The sequence below is a fragment of the Schistosoma haematobium genome, chromosome ZW (assembly GCF_000699445.3).
Source record: "Schistosoma haematobium chromosome ZW, whole genome shotgun sequence".
Lineage (NCBI taxonomy): Eukaryota > Metazoa > Platyhelminthes > Trematoda > Strigeidida > Schistosomatidae > Schistosoma > Schistosoma haematobium.
Window position 1 is genome coordinate 66,811,741 of NC_067195.1, and position 12,571 is coordinate 66,824,311.

General features: G+C 32.9%; 1 protein-coding gene across 1 annotated transcript in view; it reads right to left on the reverse strand.

Annotated features, from left to right (window-relative positions):
- The window catches only part of MS3_00004204 (uncharacterized protein), a gene marked incomplete at its 3' end in the record, with an annotated part of 131,901 nt that overhangs the window by 103,073 nt on the left and 16,257 nt on the right, over positions 1 to 12,571 (reverse strand). The window contains exons 5-7 of the mRNA XM_012942191.3: positions 10,814 to 10,999; positions 8,013 to 8,242; positions 1,057 to 1,265 (exon numbers count right to left, since the gene is read on the reverse strand). Of these exons, the coding sequence (XP_012797645.1) occupies positions 1,057 to 1,265; positions 8,013 to 8,242; positions 10,814 to 10,999 (625 nt within the window). The remainder of the gene's footprint in view (positions 1 to 1,056; positions 1,266 to 8,012; positions 8,243 to 10,813; positions 11,000 to 12,571) is intronic.

Below are 12,571 nucleotides of genomic sequence, written 5' to 3' on the forward strand. Positions count from 1 at the left end.
ACGTTGCTGCTATTCAGACAAAAGAGTGAAATGCTATCAGCCATCATTATTGGATACATAGAATGTGACAGTAGGAGCCGCAAGGCAGTAGTTATAAGTAGCACATGGGAACCTCTTTCATTTTTATCAAAGAGATTGAATCCTACTCGGACGCAGTATAATAGGTTAGGAAGAGGATTGCTAGCAATTTACTTGTCAATAAAGCACCTTCAACACTGGTAGGAGATACAATTTTCACTGTGTACACGGATCATTAACCTCTTACGAAAACATTGAGAGTCAAAGGAGATAATTATTTTGTGAGGGAAATTCAACGATTAGAACTTATTTCCCAATTTACGTCTGGTATAAGATATATTAAAAACATTAAAAACGAAGTAGTGGATGCACCATCTAAAACAGCAATAAACGCTTTCATTCAAGCTGTAGACAATCATCATAATATGGTGGCTTTGCGAAAGGCGGATGTTGAATTAAGCAGGCTCAAATCCGACAACACAATTCTGCTGGCGTTCGAAGTCCAATTAGGTGGTGTAAAAGGATTATGTGACATGTCAATAGGTCAACTGTGACTGTTTATCCTGAAGCCATTACGATGAAAGGTATTATATATTATGCATAATATATTCCATCCTGGAATAAAAGCCACGTTCAAACTAGTCAGCGAACGTTTCGTAAGACTAAACATGAGTCCGTGTATTCGTAGTTGGATAAAAGCATCCATGAAGTATCTAAACGTCAAAGCATATAGTCGTACTAGTTCCGCAGTAGATTTTTTCCCTTATCCCAACACTAGATTCAAACACATACAAATCGATATAGTGGGACTACTCCCAACTATATTTTTACATGCATCGATAAATTCACACGATGGCTGGTAGCGGAGCTATTGAAGGACTCCTCAACTGAAATTGAAGCCGAAACCCTAGTGAAGAGCTGGATATCTTACCATGGAGGGATTATCTGAAAAATAATCCACTACTGTTCTTCAACAATACTTTTCTTTGTTCCAAGGAAAATTTTGCTAAAAAAGTGGACATAAAAACAAAGACTCACCGAAAAATTTCTTTGAAGTTAAACCAGGCATAGCAGGAAAATAACTGATATTGTTAGCGTTAAAAAATTCACATGATTCCTCTGTTGCTATTTCACGATTATTACAATATGCTTCATAAATAGGACCTGTGGTATTTTTATGACATTGTGCAGTACCGTTGACAGTGATAAAATCTTGACTTAATAATCGTCCACCCAATGCACAAACACTAAATCAATATCAAAAGGAGAAATATGCCTTAAAAACAAGAATAATTTTGACCAACAATAATCGTCGTTAAACATATAAAAGACCTTTTGGATTTAAAAAATTATCAGAAAAATACTTTTATTGGGTTTGCACCATCAATCTCTTATTTAACAATCCTATTAGGATGAATTATAGTCAAATCAGTTATCTAATTTATAAGTTGAACATTCAGTAGATATACAAAGCAATAGTGTATATGATTTAACTTTCTGATAAATAAAGGCGAAACTTCTAAGATAACTTTTAACACACAAGTAGAGCGAAAAACTATTTCATTCCACTTACTTTTTCATTATAACTCCACACTGGTTTATATTATAGATAAAGACATGGACAAATCCTAGTTAGACAACTGTTTGAAACCAGGAAATACCAGACAACTATTTCATTCTAGTATGCAACTACTAAGGAGAGTGCGTTCATGATATCGCTGAATGTAATGTGTGGTGGTCTTACAATATTGCCAACTAATGAACGTTGGAAATGTTAACCACTAAACATTAACTCAGTAGTTTAGATCCTAGGTGCTTGCAATAAGAATCGAGTTCCCTGGGTTTGACCTGATTTAAAATCGTTGATACACACTGCAAAGGAGACTAGAATAAAACATTCGTCCAATACTTCCTAATTTCAATGGTTGTCAGGTCAGTCTGTTATTTGGACATGTAAAATATTAAGAAAATCAATATCAATCAAGTAGTGGTATAATGGATAGTTGTATAACAAATTCAAAAGCGTTTGTGCAAATATTGAAGAATGATCAGTAAAATAAATTCAAGATGGGGTAAATAAATCAGTTAAGATTCAACGGTAATAATTAATACATATATGAATTGGAACAAATGCCAGATTTTACGTTGTGTTTAATTGACTGACTGGAATAAATAAATATCAAATTGATAAATTACATTATAAGATATAAAAAAATTGACAAAGTTTTAATAGGAATTGGAATATTGAATAACAGTTATATAATCATGTAGAGACTTTTACAGTCATGCAACAATTAACAATAAGCATTATTAACAAGGAAAGCCATAATAATAAAAAGAACTACATAAAAAGAAATTTTTTGGCTTTGTTCATCTTTTTTTTTTTGAATATCTAAATAGGAATTTCTACATTTAATTTATTTCCTCATTACAAATATCAATAGCATGAACGAAAATATTTTAGTGGCCCGTGGATCTGACTCCTATTTAGATCGTATGAATGGTTGTATTCGCCTATTCTCGTATATAATCGTCGACTTAAATCGCCTTAGTCAATAACGGAATTAAATAAGTCGAATAACGAGAATTGACTTGAGAATACATATATTTCGTATATGAAGCGAATGAAACAGAGCCAAGCAAAATGACACGCAGGGAAGATGGCTGGGAAACCAACTCCATTTTAGTCAAGCGTTACTCAATATTTATAATCAGACAACATAAAGCTACAGACATGTGATTAATAGGATAAGAAGGGCACACACATATACGCTCATATAAAAACAGTCAAGACTGACAAGCAAATAATTGACAAGGTCAAAATATGACTCAAGTAGAATGAATAGAATGGAATGTCCGAAAGCTAGAATAGAATATATGGACTTAAAATAATGACTGACACTACAATATTATGTTGATTCAATAACATAATGAAATCTATGATAAACTATCAACAGTCCACTGATTGATATTTTTCATTTTAAAATAATAAAAAAGAGGTTATAGATTGTAAAATTTCTATTACAAAATAATATAAATATCATTGAAATGAGTATATCAACCAGCTTAAACTTTAAAAATATAAAAAGAAGCACTTAAAGTTAACATTGAATGATGCTTGAAGCATTACATTTTTTTTCCCACCCAATTACCCTTTCCCATTCAACTATGAAATGTATATTGGATACACGCCTATTCTTTTAACATGAGGTTGAATGATGAAATTTCAGTAATAAATAAATTGATCAAATATTTTGTTAAAAAATTATGTTTTATTCAGTAAATATTATGAGTATTTATTAACAAAATGACGTAAATTTAAATTTTTTTCAAAAAAAAAACAGTTCTGTTGAAGAAGAAGAAAGAAAGCGAAAGAAAAACCTCGAATTACTTGTTGTGATGAAAATGACAGTGATAAAAAATTAATCTGATATTTAGAAAAATCAAAGTAGATTACGTCAATCAATCAGTATAAACTAGATTTTCTTTCTCCCCTTCCCACCGTAAATTTATATCTAACAACAAAAGTTTAATGACCAGAAAAAAATTTGTAACACCATACTTAAAATTATCTGTAACAGAGTTTAATTATTATAAGGAAAAAAAAATACTGGATTGTATGTTTGAAATTAGCTTTTAATTTTGAAAGATTAGTAAATCTGAACTTTTTAAATAACGAAAGAAGCCTGTTGTATTCAGTTGAAGAGGGATTCGAATACGGGTTCACTAGGAGAAAATTTTTACTACTATTTCATTGTATGCACTGTGATTTAAGAAACAAAATAGAAAATGTTTAGAAATTTCATGTCGAAGAAGGATTGCGTAAGAATAGGGAAGTAAACAATTATCTTCTACAAATTTGATTACATTTTAAAAATTCGAGTTATACAACCCCTTTATGATGTATGAAATTTTCAAACACTTAATCATATGACACCTCTATTTTCCAACAGACTACTTTATTTGTTAAACTACTATGATGATTATGAACATAAAGCAAGGGTGAAGGATATCATCAAGAAGAACGTTTTTTTCCACTGAACTACATCTGATTGTAACCTAATAAATTAAATTTATTATGAGATGGACAGAACTCGTTCATTTGATGGTAATAAATTATCTATCTGTTAAAAGTTCATTCTATACTTGACATCCATATTTCATTCCTTTGTCTCTTGTAACTAATACAAGCTATATGACTATAAAATATAATAACAAATATTATATTATTTGTTATCAAACCATAAAGAAACGTTTACTGAAGCACTTTTAGGGTTATTGTCGTTCCCAAACCTAGTTAAAGGTGAAAGATTGGGCATGGGGCCACTAACCCCATTCCATAGAAAACCTTGATGAAAAAAACGTTAACCAGATAAACAAATTAAACCATTGAAACTCTGCCCTCCTAGTTGAAAGATCTTTATTCAGAAGAATCAAGACGACTCATGGTGAAACCTGAAATTCTTCGAAGTCACATGGCTGATACTTCTTTTAACGACTAGATCCTACATTAACATAGGTACATAAAATGTTTGGACACTGTGGGAGACTGGGAGGACCAGTCGAAAATGTGCAGAAATGAGGACATACAACGTGATAGTGCACAAAATCAGTGAAACGCATTAGACCCAAGCTGGATAGAAAAGATTAGATTCAAAAGAGATGCTATTGTACTCTGGTCATGAAGAAGAGAATGCTCCGCACATTCAGAGAGTTGCGCTGATTCTAACCAAACATAGCCGATGGTAATCTCATGGATCCAAGATAATCACAGTATTTCTCAAAACAAAGAGGAAATGGATCAAAATGAATGTTATCCAATATTATGCACCCACCAATCATAGCAACGACTATAATAAAGATCCGTTTTATGAGAAACTGCAATCGATCGTAGCGAAGTGTCCAAGAAAAGACCTGACCATCCTTATATGAGATCTAGATGCCAAAGTTGGAATGGACAACACAAGATATGAAGATATCATAGGACGACATGGACTGATTGAGAGGAAGAAATGAGAATGCTGACAGATCCGCAGATTTACGTGCATTCAACCCAACAAACGCATACGCAAAACTACGTGGGTCTCACTGGTTCACACCACACAGAACCAGATCTGTCATATTTGCATCACTAAAAAATTCAGAAGGTCATTTGAAGACGTGAGAACCAGAGGAGGAACTGACATAACTTCAGATAACTACCTGGTGGTTGTCAAGATGAAACTGAAGACAAAGAAGCAATCGGCAAATAGGGAGACAGCATTACGAATGATCAATACAGTCTCCCTTCGACATACTGACAAACTCAACGAATTCAAGACACCTCCCGACAACAAATCATAAGCCTTACATGATCTACTCAAAAGAAACTATTATGAAGGACAATTGTAAAGAGACAAAAAAGCACTATCTTTAACATGTCAGGAGGTTGTGGGACGCAAGAAGCATCATCATAAGTAATGAGCTTCTATCGAAACTCTAGATAAGATTGAGCAAAGGAAGAGCAAGAAGACAGCGATTAACAGCAGTTGAACAAGAGCAGAGAAAGTTAAGGCACAGGCTGAATACACAGAAGCAAACAATCAAGTGAAGAGAAGCATTAGAGCAGACAAGCAGAAACACGTAGAAGACTTAGCAATGACAGCAGGAAAAGCTGCAGCAGAAGGATATATCAAACATCTATATGACACAACGAAGAAACTAGCATGGAAATATAGTAAGGCAAAGCAACCAGTCAACGACAAGGAACAAGTGCCAACAGACTGGAAAGAATATCTAATCAAATGACTAAAAAAAAGGAGATCTGAGCAAATGTGAGAACTACAGAGGCATCACACTATAATCGGTACTAGGAAATGTTTTCAGCAGTGTCGCTGGACCGGATGAAATATTCTGTAGACGCTCAGCCTCGAAATCAACAGGCTAGATTCCAGAACTATAGGTCCTGCACAAACTAAATTGTAGCAAAACGGGTGATAATTGAATAATCAATGTAATAGAACTCGTCACTATACACCAACGTACTTGACTATGAGAAAGAATTTAACAGTGTGGATAAAGAAAGCATATGGAAACTTCTTCGACACTACAGAAATAGTAGCTGAGAAGATTGTCATACAATGGATCACACTGCAAACACGTGCATGGAGGATTGCTGACAAACCCATTCCAAGTGAAGACCAGAGTCATACAAGGTTGCTAATTGTCTTTCTTTCTTTTTCTTCTGGTAGTTACCTCAACATCTGAGGGAAAGCATGGAATGCAATGGACAAATTTGATGAAATTTAGAGATGACTTGACCCTTTAATTCCATACTTACCAACAAATACAGGTCAAGAAAACCGGTGTAGCAGAAGCTCCTACAGTAGTAGGCGTCAACATATACAAGAGAAAGTGTAACATCCTCAAATACATCACAAAAACCACCAACACAAACAAAAGTGATGGAAACACTCTGGAACAACTGCAAAGTTTCACCTACTTCCACAGCATCATCCATAAACAAGAAGGATCTGATGGAAATTTAAAGGCAACGATTGGCAAAGTATTAACACCATTCCTACACTTGAACAACATATGCAACTCAAAACAACTGTCAAAAATATCAAAGTCACAATCCTCAATACCAACGTCAAGACAATTATAATGTGAGCAGCTGAAACGAGGACGACAAATACTACAAACATCTTCAAAAAACTATAAGTATTTGTAAACAATTGTTTATGCAAAACACTCGATGTCCCTTGACAGAATACCGTCATCAATTGCCTACTATGTGAACGAGAACAAACCAGTTCCCATATGAAGAGGACATCGGGAAAAGACGTTGCAGGTGCATGGGACACAGATTGTGGAAATCATCAGATTGCATCACGAGGCAAGTGATAACTTGGATTCACGAGGGAAAACGGAAGATAGGAAGACCAAGGGATACATTGCGTCGGCAATCGAAAGCAGACATCAGAAGAATGAGCAACAACTGGAAAAGATTTCTCAGGATAGAGTTCGATGGGGAATCCTGGTGGGCAGCTTATTCTCCTTCACGAGGAGTAGCAGGTGTTAGCTAGTACGTAAAAGTACCTATAAAAAGTAGGAGCATTGTACAGTTACTTGATCACACCTTGGAAAGCATCAAAATTATATACACATGACGCTGAATACGATCGAAAACGGTGTTTTCAAGACTAGTGTCGAGTATGTAACCATCAAATCAATGAACTATTATTATCCAATGGCTCACCTTTTTTCTTCGTAAAATTTTCACCTTAGTTACGCACTACGCATCGACTGAATCTACGAGAAATATAGATATTTTAGGGGATATATAATCGAAAACGTTGAGAGTGAAGGTGTCATTTGTGAATAGAAACATATCGTAGTGTTTAGTACAATGTCAAGTCTACATCGATTATTCCAGCTTCAGGATATACACAACTATTTTTTAATCTTGAGTTACATTTCGACCTTGTCAATCATCCCCTTATGACCTTGACTGTTTTTTATGTGAACGTATGCGTGTATCACTTACCCTATTTCATCAAATCTCTTTGGCTTATTTTCGTTTGGCTATAATTATTGAGTCACGCTTGATCAAATCGAGTTGGCGCGCTTGTGTTCTCCGGCCTGCTCCCCTTCATTTCTACAACGGTCTATCTGGATGAACCAGTGTATGAAATAGACGTATCAAAAGTTTATTATCGTACTCGAATTATTCTATTTCATTATTCACTAAAGTGAATTAAGTCGATACTTATATACATGGATTGGCGGCACGTATATTTCGTTAGCACCACTAGACGATCAAACTGGAGTCAGATCAATAGGTCAAAAAGGTGTTATTTGAGCAAGAATGTATATCAGTTGAAAATTAAATCAATCCTAACTAATACAATCAAATAGAAATTATATTTAGAGGTAAATGTCTGCATAAAAATACTTCAAAGATCATAAATACGTACTTGAAGTGGTATATATTTAAGAAAAACTAAACTTACTACGGACTTCTGGATGGATTCACTGTAAAAACTCCTAAATACACGCATAAAATTGATATCAAAACAGCAGCCAAACTGACAGCAGCAAACCGGCTAACAAAACGAATGCCCATGAACACACAACACATAACAGTAAACAAAAGTATTGTACCATAAACACGTGTATTGTTGAATAGCGCAGCATCTGATGTAATGTCTCCAAATAACGATGCCTGAGGAAATATATATTTCTAAAAGATATAAAAATATATATATTCTTCAAAAAACTAGATAGATATGTTAAGGTCTACACCTTGACATGCTTAAAATCTACTGTACGTTTGTTATCTTCACAAAAACCAAACTAATAAAAATATAAACATTAATTAGGAGGCAAAACAGCGACTTAGTAGACTAGGAATAATGAATAAGTATCACAGCGCTAACAAATATAGTTACAAAACTGTATTAATCAAACAGATTATTAAACAAAACAAAGGAGGTTGATAGAAATTCTTTTCACTAATGTCATTTACCTGAGCTGTACAATCGTGTTTATAGTTTATTTTGCATATAGTAGTCTGCAGTGAGATGGGAGCGTGTCGCACCATCTGACAAAGTAACCAAATACTATCAAGAGGAGAAGGATCTAACCCATTCTGCATTCCCTTTAACTAGACGAATGTGGACAGACAACATTATCGATGACGAATTGAACACAATCTGGAGAGTACAAGCGGAAAATAGTTCACAACTCACAGGTTTCTTGACGGTGACTTGAAACCAAAATATCGAGTCGAAAGTATCCTCAAAGTTCTGAAGAGAATTGCATTCATATACAATGAATTTAAAGAGTATTTTGTGGCCTTATATCTGAGTTCAGTTAAATTGTATGCTGATTGTTATCGAAACATACATACCACCAATCCTTGTATATTTTTATCGACTGAAATCGCATTAGTGGAATAACAGAGTACATCAAATACACTCATTGATCCGGACAGACAATCATAGAAAAGAATTGAAGATAGTGTAGCAAAACAAAACGAAGTTAAGCGCAATTGAAAAGGCGAGTTAGATAATTCTATTTCGATCATGCGTCATTCAAATAAAAATATGTTGCAAACACATAATAAGTAGGGTGAGTAATTAACACACATACGATCATATGAAAAAAGTCAGGATCAATAAGCAAATGAATGACAACGTCAAAGTGTGGCTTGAGAAAAATGAAAAAGTTGGTCTGTCCAGAAGCTAGAACAACCTACATTGGCTTGACATAGTACCAGCCACCACAAGAACATAGCGGCAATATTTTGGGAGCATACTCCAAAAAAATATAAGAGAGAACTTTTATGCGGCGAGGCTCCGAATGCGTTTTTCAGTTGGTATCAAACTCCGACAGTGTCGAAGACATATTGACACTGTGAGCCACCTCAATGTGCATTTATCAGTTCACCTGAGTTTATAAAATAGATTATAATGGCCACGTAATGACTCAACACATCAAAATACTAGTCCCCAACGCTACTTAAGCTTGGAATGTGAGTCAACGCCTCAATCCTTGAAAACACAGTCAACGCACTTCTAGGTAGATCATTGAACAGGGTTGGCTGAAAAATCAAAAGAACTCTCTCAAAGACGTTTCAGAACAAAAATCCATGTACGTTTAAGGCTAAAGTTATTCATCGATTCGAAATCGATCTAAAGATCCCTTTTTTATTTTACAAATCGTTAGTGTAAATTACTTTCTTATCCTTCGCTTTCGCAAAGTAGAAAATCATTTATATCTCTTTTATAAATAAAAATTCCTCATTATTTAAGAATATAGCATAACTTATAGTAAATACTAGAAAACTAATGACTATTTTATGTAATAATGCAAGACCTTGTTTTATTGTAGACTACTATTTTTATTACTTGAAAACCCTTTGACAATTGTTAACTGCTTTTTCAAATGACGCAAAGCAATTCATTGTATTATAGACTACCATATGTAAGATAACTATAAATATGATTGTACAGCTCACGTAAATAATATTACCAAAAAAACATGTTCTTCACTGAAACGTCTTCAGTATGTCTAGTTACTCCAAAACAGACTATCCTTCTATAGATTCATGAAAATAGCTATTTATACAAATGATACAATTTCGATATTTATTATATTCTGATGGTGCATTTTGGTAAACTAGAAGAAACTTGAGAAAATATAGAGATCTTCAGTTGTTTTATTTGCATCCCAAGAAATCAAACTATTTCTTAACAAATTAATTGTAGGAAGAGAAGGAGAGTATGAGCCCAACGAAAAACAATAAGTTTAATACACAACATAAAAACTGAGAAGTCAATCACTTTGTAATTAAAACCACTATATATTTTACAAACCAATTGTAATACATTTGTTGTTGGTCAAACATGTTAATGAGTTTCGTGAAGAATAACAACTGATGTATTGTTATGAAATACAAAAAGTACAAAGCAAATTACGAAGTATTCGCACCTTTAACAACTTTTATTAACACAACAGTCTTGGTATGGAACAATACAAACCTTACACTCATGGAAAAAGCACTTTTATGGGTAGCTAAAACGATGAGAGCAGTGAATACAAACATTGCTTCATCCATTACGTTAATAACAGAGATTACGTGATATAATGGAATGACTTCAGTAGCCTTGTTTACACTTCAACCATAATAAAAATGATTTTTATTAATAGATAAGAATCAACGACTTCTAAATGCAACATTATTATATTAAAAACTGAACTGAGAACACTAACACCAGGTTACAAACATAAAGTACTAAATAATACTTACAAGAAACACTTCCACAGCTCCTACTAGATACATAGCAGACGCTATTGTAGTACCAAGATAAAAAAGTATTCCAACTGCTCCACCAAAAGCAGGGCCAATCGAACGTGATATCATGAAATACGATCCACCGGCGGGAACTTTCCCATTTGTTGCAATTGCTGACATACTCAAAGCAGTGAGCATAGTCTACAAAATGAAAATAAAAAATCTACACATATATGACAATTTCATTTTAACATTAAAACACAAACAGTTTAAATGTTAGTATAAATATTGTAAACTACTAACTGTTTTATTTGCAAAAATATCCAAATAATTTTCTATGAGATATAAACTAAATTAAAATAACAAATAATCTAGTTACTCTCATATAATTTTTTTCCGTCTTCATTTAAACAAAACTCGGTTAATTTTAGAATAAACAATATGAAATATCAATCAGACAACAGTTTAAATAAAGAAAGGTTCATTTCAACTGGTGGATAAAATGTATGTAATAGAGATCGATGAACAAAGGTATCGTTATAGATTGATGCATATAGATTTAGTCAGTCAGTCAGCTACAACATAGGACCAGGCACATATATGCATCGGTCCAAGTTGCCATACCACATTAACACAACAAGATGGACACCGGATTCATAGGAGTGGTTAGGTCAAAGGTGGTAATATATAGGAGAAAGATTTCAATAAGGATATAGTACAGGAAGAAAGAATTAGTTCGTAGAAATTATCAGACTAAAAAAAATTAAACAATTGTCTAATACAATACAAATTTTAATGATTCTCTTTGATTTAAACTAGTTCATCATATAAACAAACTTAATTTTATCAAGTTATTTTGAAAATTTAGGAAGATGATGATAGATTTAAGTAACACTGTATTATAACTACATTGTAGAATAAAACATAATAAAAAATATTTTAAACAGGTTGTTAGAAATGATAAATCATATTGACTTTATAATTAACCTTATCAACGTAAAATTAAACTTCACTACATAATCTGTGATTTATTTTATAAGAGAACTTGAAACAAAATAAATCACTTCCAATTTTATGTATATCAATATATATCTCCAGTTATATATCGTATATATATATATATATATATATATATATATATATATATATATATATCGTGTATATAGTTCTTACTAAAAAGTTGAATAAATAGCTAATGAAAAGTTTCATAAATCTATAGTAATATGATTTGTAACAAAATGATTCTCAGAATCAGTATTGAATTCATAATTTAACAAGATTTAACGATAATATATATAATACAAAGTGAATTCAGTATGATATGAATAGTTTGATATTAGATGATCAATGATTAAATGATCGAATGAAAGGTATTTATGGTTATTATAAACGGTTTGAACACGGTTAAAATCGCTGTTGATACTAAGTGATTTATATTTGTTAGATATTTCAAATAACTATGTATTAATCCATTATCTTCTTTATAAGTGTGTTAAAGAATTAAAGGTATATGATGAAGCATTCAAATAATCATACACATTGTATTGAATTGTCTAACAATCATTTGCCTAAGTGTCGAATAGTCACTTCAGCAGTAGGCGTCAACATATACAAGAGAAAGTGTAACATCCTCAAATACATCACAAAAACCACCAACACAAACAAAAGTGATGGAAACACTCTGGAACAACTGCAAAGTTTCACCTACTTCCACAGCATCATCCATAAACAAGAAGGATCTGATGGAAATTTAAAGGCAACGATTGGCAAAGT